Source organism: Dendropsophus ebraccatus, chromosome 4 (genome assembly GCF_027789765.1).
Source record: "Dendropsophus ebraccatus isolate aDenEbr1 chromosome 4, aDenEbr1.pat, whole genome shotgun sequence".
Taxonomy (NCBI): Eukaryota; Metazoa; Chordata; class Amphibia; order Anura; family Hylidae; genus Dendropsophus; species Dendropsophus ebraccatus.
Window position 1 is genome coordinate 44,254,246 of NC_091457.1, and position 13,149 is coordinate 44,267,394.

Genomic DNA, 13,149 nt, shown 5'->3' on the forward strand with positions numbered 1-13,149 from the left:
TCTCCACTGCTGGGGGTTCTGTACAAGAGGCTTGCATTCTAGTAAACTTGAGCTGTATCACAATGATGGCCATATATCTGCCTACATTTTCTCTGCAGCAGCTATGAAAAGAAATGAAAAGTTGCTGCGCCTGCAAACAGAAATCCATCCAGTCTATGGCTGTATCCATGTTTTCCAGGCAGCCTTAAGGGTGCGTCCATCTTCTCCAGCCAACAGGAGTTAAATGCCAAGCTTTTGGGGTTTTGCTAACCTGAACTTACTGTAGTTTCACTCATCTCTGTTTGCAGTTTTTGGCAGATATTGGTGCTTCCATTATGTGTACCATTTAGAAAGACTTTGAATAGTTCTATACGGACGAGCTTCATGCAGTGCTAGACAGGCTTTGCAGTAATGGGTTTCCCACCCCCACTCCCCAACTGGCTGCAGTCTTAACCTCCATTTAAAATACTGTTTATATTTAAAGGGGTCTTTGTCTAATTCCAGCAGATAGTCAGCGAGATCTTTTGCACTAAGAAAATCGTTAACATGAATAAAAGAATGGGATGGAATGAATTTTTCATAATTTTCCCTTGGTGGGCCCATTACTATTGGCACAGTTCCAGATACTAGGGCATTCCTCCAGAGTTTTTCTGTGATATAGTCGCTATGTATGGAGTTCTCAAATGCTAAGTAGAATTTATATCTTGATAAGACTGCATTTAAGTTGTAATCGTGTAAACGCATGTGCTCTTGACCGTAAACATCTATGTCGATATGATCCTTTAGTTCATTATAATACTCAACCCGTTTGGAGGTAGAGTTCCAGTTGCTGATAGCCCATGCTACTAATTTTGACTTTTCTGGGATGGTAAAATTTTGTGCTTCATTCTTCTCCAGCCAACCATATGGAGTGAAGATGTCAGAGTCACTCCTGTAGGACATGGTGAGGTTCATGAGGTTGTTGAAAAGGCTCAAATTTGGAGTATGGCTTGGAGATTCCATGTTGAACCACACCCAGTGCTGTCCTTCAGGTCTTGGCATCTGCGGCATTTTAATTTCTGAGCTGCAAACATCTCTGTGGTGGAAAATGACAGCATGTGCTCTTGGGTACCAGCTGTGGTTGGTTGTATAAAAGCACCAAGGGCCATTTAAGGGTTTTGGACATTGATTTAAGGGGAAGTAGTCCCCAAAAGGCCACGTCCATAGCAACACAATCAAATCTTCTTCTGTTTGGAAATGAAGATGCCGTCTAGGACAATAAGATTCAATATCTTTCTCAAAGTTACTATAGAAAATTAGTAGAAAAGTGAGTAAAGCTAATACATGACATGCTAAAAAATACTTTTGATTAAAAGTGAGTTGCTTTACTAGCATCATTCCACATCTGAAACAAAACAAAATGACAAAAATTAGCGAAAAAAAAAAGAAAAAAAAGAATCGGTCACTTTTTTTTTTTTTAAGAAATGCACAGTGTACACTTACATATATTAGCATGACCTACTTACTTGCAGACAGCTGACATCTATGACTGTCTTATTGTATATTTGTACATATTTATAGGAGACTTTTGCCAACAGTTTAAATGCAACCATGGACTTCTGCATGGATTTTGGATTTTGTCCTCATGTTTGCCTGGGTTTCCTTTGGGTACTGTAGCTTCCTCTCATACTCTTAAAATACACTGACTAGGAAATTAGTATGTATCTGAGATAGAGAAATTAGATTGTGAGCCCTAATAGGAACAGGGTTGGATGAAAATGAGGACAATCTCTGTACAGCTCCACCTAATATATGTCTGATCAACAGATAAATGACGAACTCCTAGATATTTCATCATAATGCAAATTAATGTTTCTATTCCAGTCTAATCTTTATCTTCAAGCTTAGTACTTTGAATTATTAATGTTGTAACCAAAAAGTATACTGAATATGGTCAAAACGGCCATAATCTTATTAAAGCTCTCATCCACATACATCATTAGAACATGGCTAACACGGACTTACACTTTAGATGAACACTGAATGATCCTTCCATTTAAGTGAACAGTATAAAACTTGTAGCACCATTACAGATAGCAAACATAGAAGAGGCCGCAGTGCTAACATTAGTACCACAGCCCCTTCAAACAGCTTAAAGGTCTTATCCAGTGTCTGAGATAGCCTCTCATGTAATTCACATTTTCTGAACCATGTTATTCTGGTAGCTTTGTTATTGGTTTCTTTTCTTTTTCTTTTTTCTCTCTTTTTTCTCCTGTTCATGTTACATATTTTGTTTTAACATGTAATGTATTCCCTGACAATAAAATTTGCATTGGAATGCGAAAAAAAAACATAGCTGCTTTCTTCTTGTCCTTGTTTTGTGTGTAGTATTGCGTCTCAGTTCTTTTGAAGTGAATGATGTTGAGTTGCAATACCACACACCACCTGTAGACAGGAGTGGTGCTGTTTTATGGAAGAAACCAGCTATGTTTTTCTAATTCTGTATAACCTTTTTATTGGTGGAGGTGTTAGGAGCCAGGCCTGTGTTCGTTGAATATTGATGGCCTGTCTTAAAGCTAGCCTGTTATCACTACCATGCTTCTTGAATCATCAGGGCGGTCCCTGTTGGCTTCTCCTTAAAGGAGAAGACCAACAACATTTTTTATTTAAGTATTGTATTGCCCCCCAAAAGTTATACAAATCACCAACATACACTTATAATGGGAAATGCACATAAAGTGCTTTTTCCCTGCACTTACTGCTGCATCAAGGCTTCACTTCCTGGATAAAATGGTGATGTTGCGATGTCACGACCCGACTCCCAGAGCTGTGCGGGCTGTGGCTGCTGGAGAGGATACTGGCAGAGGGATGCTCAGTGTCCCTCTAGTGCCCTGTTTCCCTCAGTGTCCCCCTGCCATCATCCTCTCCAGCAGCCACAGCCCGCACAGCTCTGGGAGTCGGGTCGTGACATCACCATTTTATCCAGGAAGTAAAACCTTGATGCAGTATTAAGCGCAGGGAAAAAAGCACTTTATGTACATTTCCTGTAATAAGTGTATGATTGTGATTTGTATAACTTTTGGGGGGCAATACAATACTTCAATAAAAATTTTCACCAGACTTTCCTTTAAGTAATCAGCCATGATTGACAGATCTCTTCCTGTTTGGGTCTACAAACAGATCAACCAATCAAGAACGATGGGACAGCCAGAAGGCACTGCTTCAGACAGCACAGGGGTGATAACAGGTTACTTTTGAGGATAGACCTATAGTTTTTACTGGCTGCAAAACTTCTATAACTAATATAGGGGGAGATTTATCAAACTGGTATAAAGTAGAATTGGCCCAGTTGCCCCTAGCAACTAACCAAATTCCACTTTTAATTTTCCAAGGAGTCTGTGAGGAATGAAAAGTGGAATCTGATTGGTTGGTAAGGGCAACTGGGCCAATTCTACTTTACACCAGTTTGATAAATCTCCCCCATAGTATGTATATGGATAATAAATACTAGCAAATAGAGTCCTCTTACATAGCTTTGTATGTTTGCCAGAATTTCTCATGAAATATAAACACCACATGGGCTATCTAGTCTGCCATTATCACTGCATGTTAATACAAGGGTTTTGGGGCATATTTGAAGGTTTATGATTCCAAATCACCAAAAAACTTTCCGATCAATGGCAGAATTGGCAGAGTCCCTGAGACTAGTAGCTGAAGAAGATAACAGTGCCCCTATTGGAAGTGTGTGGAGCAGCAAAAGAAGCCTAAAGAGGTCGGTGAGAACCTGCCCTAAGAAGTCAGGGTGTCATGACGGTACACACTAGACACACAAACAAAAGAATCAGCAGTAGACATAGATGTGTTAAAGTGCCAGTATATGGAATGGTTGATTCTCCAGTCTGGGGTCACTATAATTTCATCTTTTTGGCATCTCCTGACCAACCTTTAAAGTGATAATGGGAGATGCCACCACCAGAAGACTGGGCTGTAAAGTAGCAACTAAAGGACCTAAAAGCTATACAGAATTCAATATGTTGACTTAACTGGAGGATACAAAGATACAAAGCTCACCATAGAAATCTTATTTTTGTCCACAAAAAAGCATCCCCATTTACTATTAAGAGTACATCCCACCCCTTCATTTGTATCACCAATAAAGCTACCACAATAGAATACAATATAAAAACTGGATGAAGATGCATACACAATATTGTGATGAATCAAAATGACTCAAACCATTAGAAAGAAAAAAATTGGAAATGTAGAAAATGTCAGATGTTAGTAAAGCATTACCTCATTACATCAATGTGAGCAGCTCCTATGATCACAAGAAGTGACAGACTGGCACACTTTGCTCCATGACTTAAATGTACCAAGGGTGGGGCGAGGCTGCACCTAGCTTATTACATACTGTACTTCTATTGCTTTAAAGGATGTGAAAATAGACTTTAATAGTCCTTTTACCTTGCAATTATATTTATATAAACAAGACTTTTCTGGGGATTACTTACTATTTAATGAATAATTCAATAGTCTAGAGTATATGATGTACACCAACAATGCTAAAGGCTACAAGCCTTGCAATAACTATACAACAAAATAGAAGAGAAGGGATTGCAGAAATCGAAAAGTAATTTATTGATATATAGATAATCATTAGGACATACTGTGGACATACCAAGGATGTCACTGTACTCAAGCTGAGCACTTACCCCCTATTGAATAGAGGTCCCACACTGGACACTTCTACAGGGAGATGGACTATCCTTGGGCTTCCTACACATGTGTCCTTCTGATATACGCCATCTGCCATATTGACTTTCGCATTGAGGATACAGACACTATCTATTGACACTCATTAGCAGCACATATCAATCCCATGTTCTTGTTTGCCTTACCTCTGCGCCCCCTGATAAGCTCACCGACAAGGGTGAACCGAAACGCATTGGGAAAGGTGTACAAATAATGTATTGGTGTACAATGAAATGACCAGGTTGATTGCTATTTATGATAGGAAATTCTAAAACATAACTTTTAATAGAAGGATCTTCCGCTAAAAATAGAGCATCACGTAACACAAACAATAATAGATCACCCAACCAGACTGGGGTCAGAAAGGTTGCAAAAAATGGTTATGCCAAGGCTGTACAGTATAGAGGGGACCCTAGCCGTGTGTACCCCGATAGTATGTGGGTCCGGGTGACAGGGAGGGACGGGTAGAAAACAAGGGACAGGTCACTCTACACTCCCTTCTCCCTGTCTAACCTATCCTAGGCGGAGTGAACGCCCTGATAAGGGCGGCCCCACTCTGGAACCTGACCCTAGCTCCTATCACACCCTACAATAGCACGATGAGCTATGCTATCTCACTAGTATTAGCTAACTAAGCTGATGTGTACTAGTGAATTGAGCAAACGCTCAACAGGCTAGAGATAGCAAGGGTATAGGAAAAAAAACAAAACACCAAAACAGTATACAAAATAATATGCCACAAGAACTGAAAAGAAAATAAAGATAAGTCCCTATGTGTTATAACAGTGGATGCAGATGGTACACACAAAGATACCTAAGTTATGGATACCTACGTTTTCACCACTATTAAATAGGTATTTATGGATACAGTATAAGATATAATTAATAACTAGTCTAGATGACCCTAGATATGCAGTGTATTGGCTCCTCAGGGCACAGATATAGCTCACCTGCCACTAAGAGACTGTGTATACATCCACTACAAGAAGATAACAATAAGGCAAACCCATAGCTACCAATGTATCCGATATAAAAGGGGTCCTCAACTGGCGGACCGCGATCCGAACCCGGACCGCGGAGGCCAGCTGTCCGGACCCCTGGTTAGACCTCCTAACCGCCCGGGACAGACCGGATCCGGGGCGGTTAGGAGGTCCCGTTCCCACCGCAATGCCTCCCGCCCCATAGGCGTACTGTCCTTAGATTGCAGTACTCCTGTGGGGCTGGGGGCAGTGTCAGGCCGGCCCCCGGCTGATATGCGCTCTCTGGGGATGTCCCGGGGATTCCCCAGCAGAGCGCACATCACAGACCTCAGTGTGTGCTGCCGGCCTGAACTTTCCGTAAGTAACACTGAGGTCACTGGTGCGCGCTCTGCTGGGGAATCCCCGGGACATCCCCAGAGAGCGCATATCAGCTGGGGGCCGGACCGACAGGAGAAGAGAAGACAGCCGCAGCGGGGAACGAGGTGCTAGGTGAGTTGTGGGTTGTTTGTTTTTTTTGTCTGGGGGCCATCTGCACTGGGGGGCTATATACTACTGGGGGGAGCTCACAGGGGGCTATATACTACAGGGGGAGAGCACAGGGGGCTATATACTACTTGGGGGGCTATATACTACTGGGGGGAGCTCAGAGGGGGCTATATACTACAGAGGGAGAGCGCACAGGGGGGCTATATACTACTGGGGGGCTATATACTACTGGGGGGAGCGCACAGGGGGGCTATATACTACTGGGGGGGAGCTCATAGGGGGCTATATACTACAGGGGGAGAGCACAGGGGGGCTATATACTACTGTGGGGACCTCACAGGGGGTCTACATACTACTTGGGGAGAGCACAGGGGGGCTATATACTACTGGGGGGACCTCACAGGGGGGGCTATATACTACTTGGGGAGAGCACAGGGGGCTATATACTACTGGGGGAAGCTCACAGGGGGGCTATATACTACTGGTGGGAGCTCACAGGGGGGCTATATACTACTGGGGGGAGCTCACAGGGGGCTATATACTACAGGGGGAGAGCACAGGGGGCTATATACTACTGGGGGAAGCTCACAGGGGCTATATACTACAGTGGGGGAGCTCACAGGGGGCTATATACTACTGGGGGGAGCTCACAGGGGGCTATATACTACAGTGGGGGGAGAGCACAGGTTGGGCTATATACTACTGGGGGGAGCTCACAGGGGGCTATATACTACAGGGGGAGAGCGCACAGGGGGGCTATATACTACTGGGGGAGCAACAGGGGGCTTTACACTACTGAAGGAGAGAGCACAGGGGGGCTATACACTACTGGGGGAGCAACGGGGGGGGGGGGGGGTTATATACTACCAGGGCAGTCACCCCCTTTGTACCTAATATCAAAGGGCTGTTGAGAGAGAAAATGCCTAGTTGAACGTTTGTGAAAATTAACAAAACACGTTTCCTACTGATGTTCAGCTCGGACCTTCACCTGACAATAGACCCCGGTAAGTGGACCTTCACTAAAAGTTGTTGAGTACCCCTGCGATATAGATTTAGATCAACAGTCAGTATCAATGTTTAGATAACACCGTTACACTCGCTAGTTTCCTATATATCACAACACTGATAATACAAATGGTGATATAACCAGCCACTCTACTACTCTGCTAGGTATAGGATAGTAACTAATTTACCCAACAGAAACTGTACTAACTGTCAAACTATATAGGTAAGTATATTGGCACCGCATTCAAAAATAACACATTTGGAAAATAGCTGTTATAAACATCATCATGGTCACTGGTACCACCCGGGTATAAATACTCCAGTTACCCATGAGACAATGTGGCTACAGCGATACAAAATGGGCATAACCAAACAAAACAGATAATAAAATCACTGATACATTGGGGTAGAATCTGACGAACAAACAAGGTCATATACTCATCGATTCCCCCAAATATTGGTCTCAACGCGTTTCATATGCTAAATCGTCAGGAGACCCGATGATAGGAAACAGATGATAGTCCGCAGTCATACATCACCACAGGGACATGATAGACGCTGACTGATGGCGGCTCGTCTACGTCTCTGAATCCTTCCCGCAAAGTATTAAAACAAAAGATCCCGCCACATTGCAGACGTCAGTGGGCGGTGTCTCGTATCGCGATATCCCGAACGAGTACAATCCATTAGTGACCTGGTGTCTGCGTTCCCGCTCCTAAACAGCGTCACAAGAGGTGGGTATAATTGCGATACTACCATGATGTGTGTCTTCCAACCAGCTGTTATACCCTCCGGGTGACGTAAGAATGTATCCGGTACGCATCTAGCATCAATGATAAAAATTTATTTATGAAAGGCCCTAACGCACAGTTGGACTAACTGGAATAATAGCCACTTGGCAAGTACTTATCGGACGCATGACACTGGTGGGCAAAAGGTGGTGCAAAGACCAAAGAGTCAAAACACAGGCACAAGTATTCTCTTTACTCTCAAGTATTCTTCTGTTTCTACCTCTGAAGTTATGGCAGTGCACAGTACAACTTGGGTTGGGACTCTCTCAACATCCTTCTCTCTACTCTTCTGATCCCTTTTTCTACCTCTCATCACGCAACTCAGTCAGCACGGCTGTATCAATCCTTCTACTCTTAGTACAGATCTTGACTGTAAAATATTAAGTAACTTATCAAGTGTAAAGCATTGTATCATGGCAAAGCTGTATTATCTGCAGCTTATATCAAATATCTTCACAGTAAACAAGATTATATTTATGCTAAAGAGACTCTGTGATTATTCACTAAGCACCGACACAGCGAATACACCTTCCTTGGGTCATCTCCCCTTTCTGTGGGTGGCAGTGCCAATAGTCCGGCTGGGTCACTACTCCATTTCGGACCATCGTGATAATTACCCAAGGGACCCGGCAACAGCCCGGCAGGTCACTGTCCACAGGGGAACAAGGTATAGCCAGCCCACTAAAATAAAAGCAGGTGTGCCACCACACAAACTACCACTGGGCATAACTATACCTCGGCCAACCACTACATCAGTGGAGTCACGCTGTACCAGCTAGCTGATGACCGTCCGTCTGTCCCTGCTCACCGGCGGGCCAGTCACCACTACAGGACCAGTGTCGTGTGACATTAGTCAGATACATTACTATTTTTTCCTACCTCCTACGAAAGTGATTGCTGTTTCTGAACAAGATTATTCTAGAGACTGTGAGATTCTGTACTGTTCCTCAAAGCGATACAGGAAACTATTTTTCTGGTTGAGCTTATCTGTGTCTCTATCATCACTCACTGAATACCTGGAGCTTTGTAACACTCTCTACTCTACACTACCGAAACAACGACAACTCCTAGTAACCCTGCCAGCACTGGTTCAGTGTATTCAGGGGGGGCCAGTTGATCCCACTCCTGGCTACCATGAAAAACGCTCTTGTGGTGCTCCAACCTCCTAACATCTGCCCCCCTGGTTGCTGTTCCCCTCAGCCCATTGCAGGCAGAGTTACAAAATTTAGAAGCTTCTTTATTTTCAGCTTCTTTTAGTTTGATTTTTTTGGGGGGGCGAACTTCTCCCCTGCAGCAATAAAGGGGAGCGTTTGGAGGGACTGGGTCATTCCCCCCCCTTCATCCTATTAGTTTTGTGCACCAATAGGGTGTGTGCATTTTCTGATACATCAGTTAGGTGAGAGACTGATGCAGTGCCAATTTAGTTTTTTTTTTGTGGTATTGTTTATTGCTAGTAGATTTAGATGTTATTTTTCTCACACTCCTTTAGGATTGGTGATACGACAGCAGCTTCCATTGAGATTTTAGCCTCAGCATAAATTTTGATTACCCTTTGCCAGACACAGACTTATAAGTTTTTCCCATAGAGTTCAGCCTGTGTGTGTCACAGAAATAGTAATTAGGGATCGCTTAATTTCCACAAGATACCTGTCATGATCGTGCCCGAAAAGGCATCAGTGCCACCCTCTGCGGAGAAGATCCGACCTCTGCGCCAAAGACTGCACTTTTGGCATTAATCCGTTCCTGGTTTTACTATGTTCTCTGCTTATGTCTTCTGTGATCCGGTCCATATTTTCTTAGTTCTCCCTGCACCTTCCTTGCTGTGGTCTGTTTACTAATTGTGTCTGCTGTGTTGTGATTGACAGGTCTCTTCACCTCTGGCTTTCTGTGATTCTCTTGTTTTTCTCCTGCTCAGCCTATCAGCTTGGAATCCGGGACTTCTGTTCCCTTATAAGCTTCTCCCTCCCTTCACTCAGGGCTTTTGATAGCTTTGTCAAGCTTGTCTGTTCTGCTTGAGCCAGCCTTTTGCCTTATTTTCTGTTTTCCTGATCACTTTGCTAGTTTCTTGCCTTTGTCTTTTGGTTCAGTGTTCCTTGCCTTGTCCTCTAGTTGCCTGGTTATTGTCTCTGGTTTCTGTTTTACTGTGAACCTTGTTTACTGTCTGTTATTGTGTATAGTTCCTTGTACCTTTTCCTTGTATCTCCGTTCCGTGTTTATTAGTATTTCTGACCTGGATTTCGTGACCTTGACTTTGCTTGTGGATTCTGACTCTGTACTTCTGCTGCCCATTTGTTGCCAACCTTGCCCGCCGACTATTCTTTATTGTGTTAGTTTGTCCTGTCTTGTTTTGTGTTTGCTCTTACTGCAGCGTAGGGAATGCTGCCCAGTTGCGGACGGTCATTTAGGGCCTTCTCTGCAAGTAGGTAGGGACAGTGTGGGGCGTCTTAGCCATAGGGCCCACTTGTCCTGTCTCTCTGTGTTCCAGGGGCTCTGACATTATCAAGAGCCCTACATTTTTTACTCCTTACCTGAGGCTAGTAATGGACTCAGCAGAGAAGTTATCTGCACGCTTTGAGGGTCTTGCTACCCTCGTTTCTGAGCTGGCCAAACAGGTCCAGCTATTGGCCCAGCAGCTACCACTCCTACCACTCCTGCCACCCCAGTGGTCACACATTTAAGGAGACTGACAAGTGTTCAGGGGACCTGAACACATTTTCTACATTTAAAGATGCTTGGGTCAGTCACCCCACCCCTAGCTCCCTTGAAGAGGCCATTTCCCTGGCGATTTTTACTGATCGCACACTAAGGGATCATAATGAAAATAGACCAAGGGAAGACCACCCCTGTGTCAATGATGTTCCTTTCTCTGTCCCCTCTAAGCCTCTGCCTATTATGTCTCATCCTCTGGTCACCGTGGAGGAACCTTCAGATCTGGGCAAAATTAAAAGATCTCTGGCCCGTAAGGAACTCAGAAAAAGGAATGGACTCTGTTTTTATTGCGGAGAGAGTGGACATTTCATCAGCTATTGTACCAAGCGTTCCCCGAAGCCAGATCATCAGCGTCCTGATGACAACTTGGATAGTCATCTGGGCGCACAGGTACTTGTGGGTGGTTTCAACGTGCATTATCCAGTTGATGAACCTGCCAATGCTATATCTGTGTGTCCCACTGAGGATGCAATGTATTTGAGTTCATGCAATGTGGAGGTTGGCTCTGTGTGTCCCGCCGAGGATACCATGTCTGCTAATTCATGCAATGTGGAAATTGGCTCTGAATATCCTGGTGATGGTACTATGTCTGTGTCCTCATGTAAGGCAGAATTTGGCTCTGTGTCTGGTATTGATTTGAGCAGTTATGGGAGATCTGTCAGAAGACCAGTTGTTCATCACTTGGAGTCTGATTCTGATGAGTGGGAGACGGACGATGATATTTCTAGCGATGTTGAGACATGCATTGTAAGAGGTCCTTTCCCTCCTGGGTCTGGTTCATCTGGTGAGGGTCTGTAGGCCCCTCATAAAAGGGGGGGTAATGTCATGATTGTGCCCAAAAAGGCATCAGTGCCACCCTCTGCGGTGAAGATCCGACCTCTGCGCCAAAGACTGCGCTTTTGGCATTAATCCGTTCCTGGTTTTACTATGTTCTTTGCTTATGTCTTCTGTGATCCGGTCCATGTTTTCTCAGTTCTCCCTGCACCTTCCTTGCTGTGGTCTGTTTACTAATTGTGTCTGCTGTGTTGTGATTGACAGGTCTCTTCACCTCTGGCTTTCTGTGATTCTCTTGTTTTACTCCTGCTCAGCCTATCAGCTTGGAATCCGGGACTTCTGTTCCCTTATACGCTTCTCCCTCCCTTCACTGTGGGGGTTCTTGATGGCTTTGTCCAGCTTGTCTGTTCTGCTAGATCCAGCCTTTTGCCTCATTTTCTGTTTTCCTGATTCCTTTGCTTGTTTCTTGCCTTTGTCTTTTGGTTCAGTGTTCCTTGCCTTGTCCTCTAGTTACCTGGTTATTGTCTCTGGTTTCTGTTTCACCGTGAACCTTGTTTACTATCTGTTATTGCGTATAGTTCCTTGTACCTTTTCCTTGTATCTCCATTCCATGTTTATTAGTATTTCTGACCTGGATTTCGTGACCTCGACTTTGCTTGTGGATTCTGACTCTGTACTTCTGCTGCCTGTTTGTTGCCAAACTTGCCCGCCGACTATTCTTTATTGTGTTAGTTTGTCCTGTCTTGTTTTGTGTTTGCACTTACTGCAGCGAAGGGAACGCCGCCCAGTTGCGGACGGTCGTTTAGGGCCTTCTCTGCAAGTAGGTAGGGACAGTGTGGGGGGTCTTAGCCATAGGGCCCACTTGTCCTGTCTGTGTTCCCAGGGGCCCTGACAATACCTGTCATTATATCAATTAGGTTTCAAAAAGAGCATATGTGGTGTCCCACTACTACCTGTCACAAAAGTTTCTCCTCTAGGTTCAGTGGTGATATAGGTAGCATTCTCTAGTTTCACCACTAGATGTCAGTATTTTATGTATATGCTTTTATGGATTGCACAGCTGAAGCTAAGAAAGGTTGACTGTTTCTTATGTATTATGTACTTTTTTTTGTCTAATGGAGATACTCTTTCTTTTTGACCTATCCCTCTCCTTCTTTTCTTTGCACACATTCTTTTCCATCACAGGGTCTCTTACATACCCCTGTAGGACTTAGTGGGAGGAAGTGTAGCTTCAGTCTTATCCAGTTTCTTGTGGGAGAACACACAGAGCAGAAGTCCCTGCTGTAGCCAAGCCAGGGCCTGTCTCTGCCAGGACTCTTGTCCGGGACAAGTCTAGACAGTGTGTTAGTGAGTAGGTTGAGACACATGTATGAAGCAACCAGAGATACTCAGTTTCTCCAGTCTATCCACTATTTCTACTATGCAGTGCTAGACACTACAAGAGGGAGAAAATTTGGGGATAAACCCAACCCATGCCAAGAACCACTCTACAAGCACCACTACAACTACCTCTACTATATTCTACGCTTCCAAGTATCTCTGAAGATCATGTTAAGCACTTGTCTATACGAAGATTATTTATTTGCTGCCAAAGTGTTTTGTATTCCTCAGAGACTGTACAGTAAAAGCTGTTATATTTTTATCACTGGGACTCATCTTTTCCTCCGCACCCGCACCAATACACATACGTCACA

The 13,149-nt window shown here is 44.0% G+C and overlaps 1 protein-coding gene across 2 annotated transcripts; it reads right to left on the reverse strand.

Annotated features, from left to right (window-relative positions):
* Positions 1–243: 243 nt before the first annotated feature.
* LOC138789616 (4-galactosyl-N-acetylglucosaminide 3-alpha-L-fucosyltransferase FUT6-like) lies at positions 244–4,272 on the reverse strand. 2 transcript variants are annotated; one of them, XM_069968348.1, is made up of 2 exons: positions 4,252–4,272; positions 244–1,363 (listed from the first exon to the last, which is right to left on the reverse strand). In XM_069968348.1, exons 1-2 carry the CDS (start codon positions 4,254–4,256, stop codon positions 313–315), a joined length of 1,056 nt encoding a protein of 351 aa, XP_069824449.1. In that variant the 5' UTR covers positions 4,257–4,272; the 3' UTR covers positions 244–312. The 2 variants fall into 2 exon arrangements, with proteins under 2 accessions (XP_069824449.1, XP_069824448.1); XM_069968347.1 differs by lacking the exon at positions 4,252–4,272 and adding an exon at positions 1,485–1,523.
* Between the last annotated feature and the right edge of the window lie 8,877 nt (positions 4,273–13,149).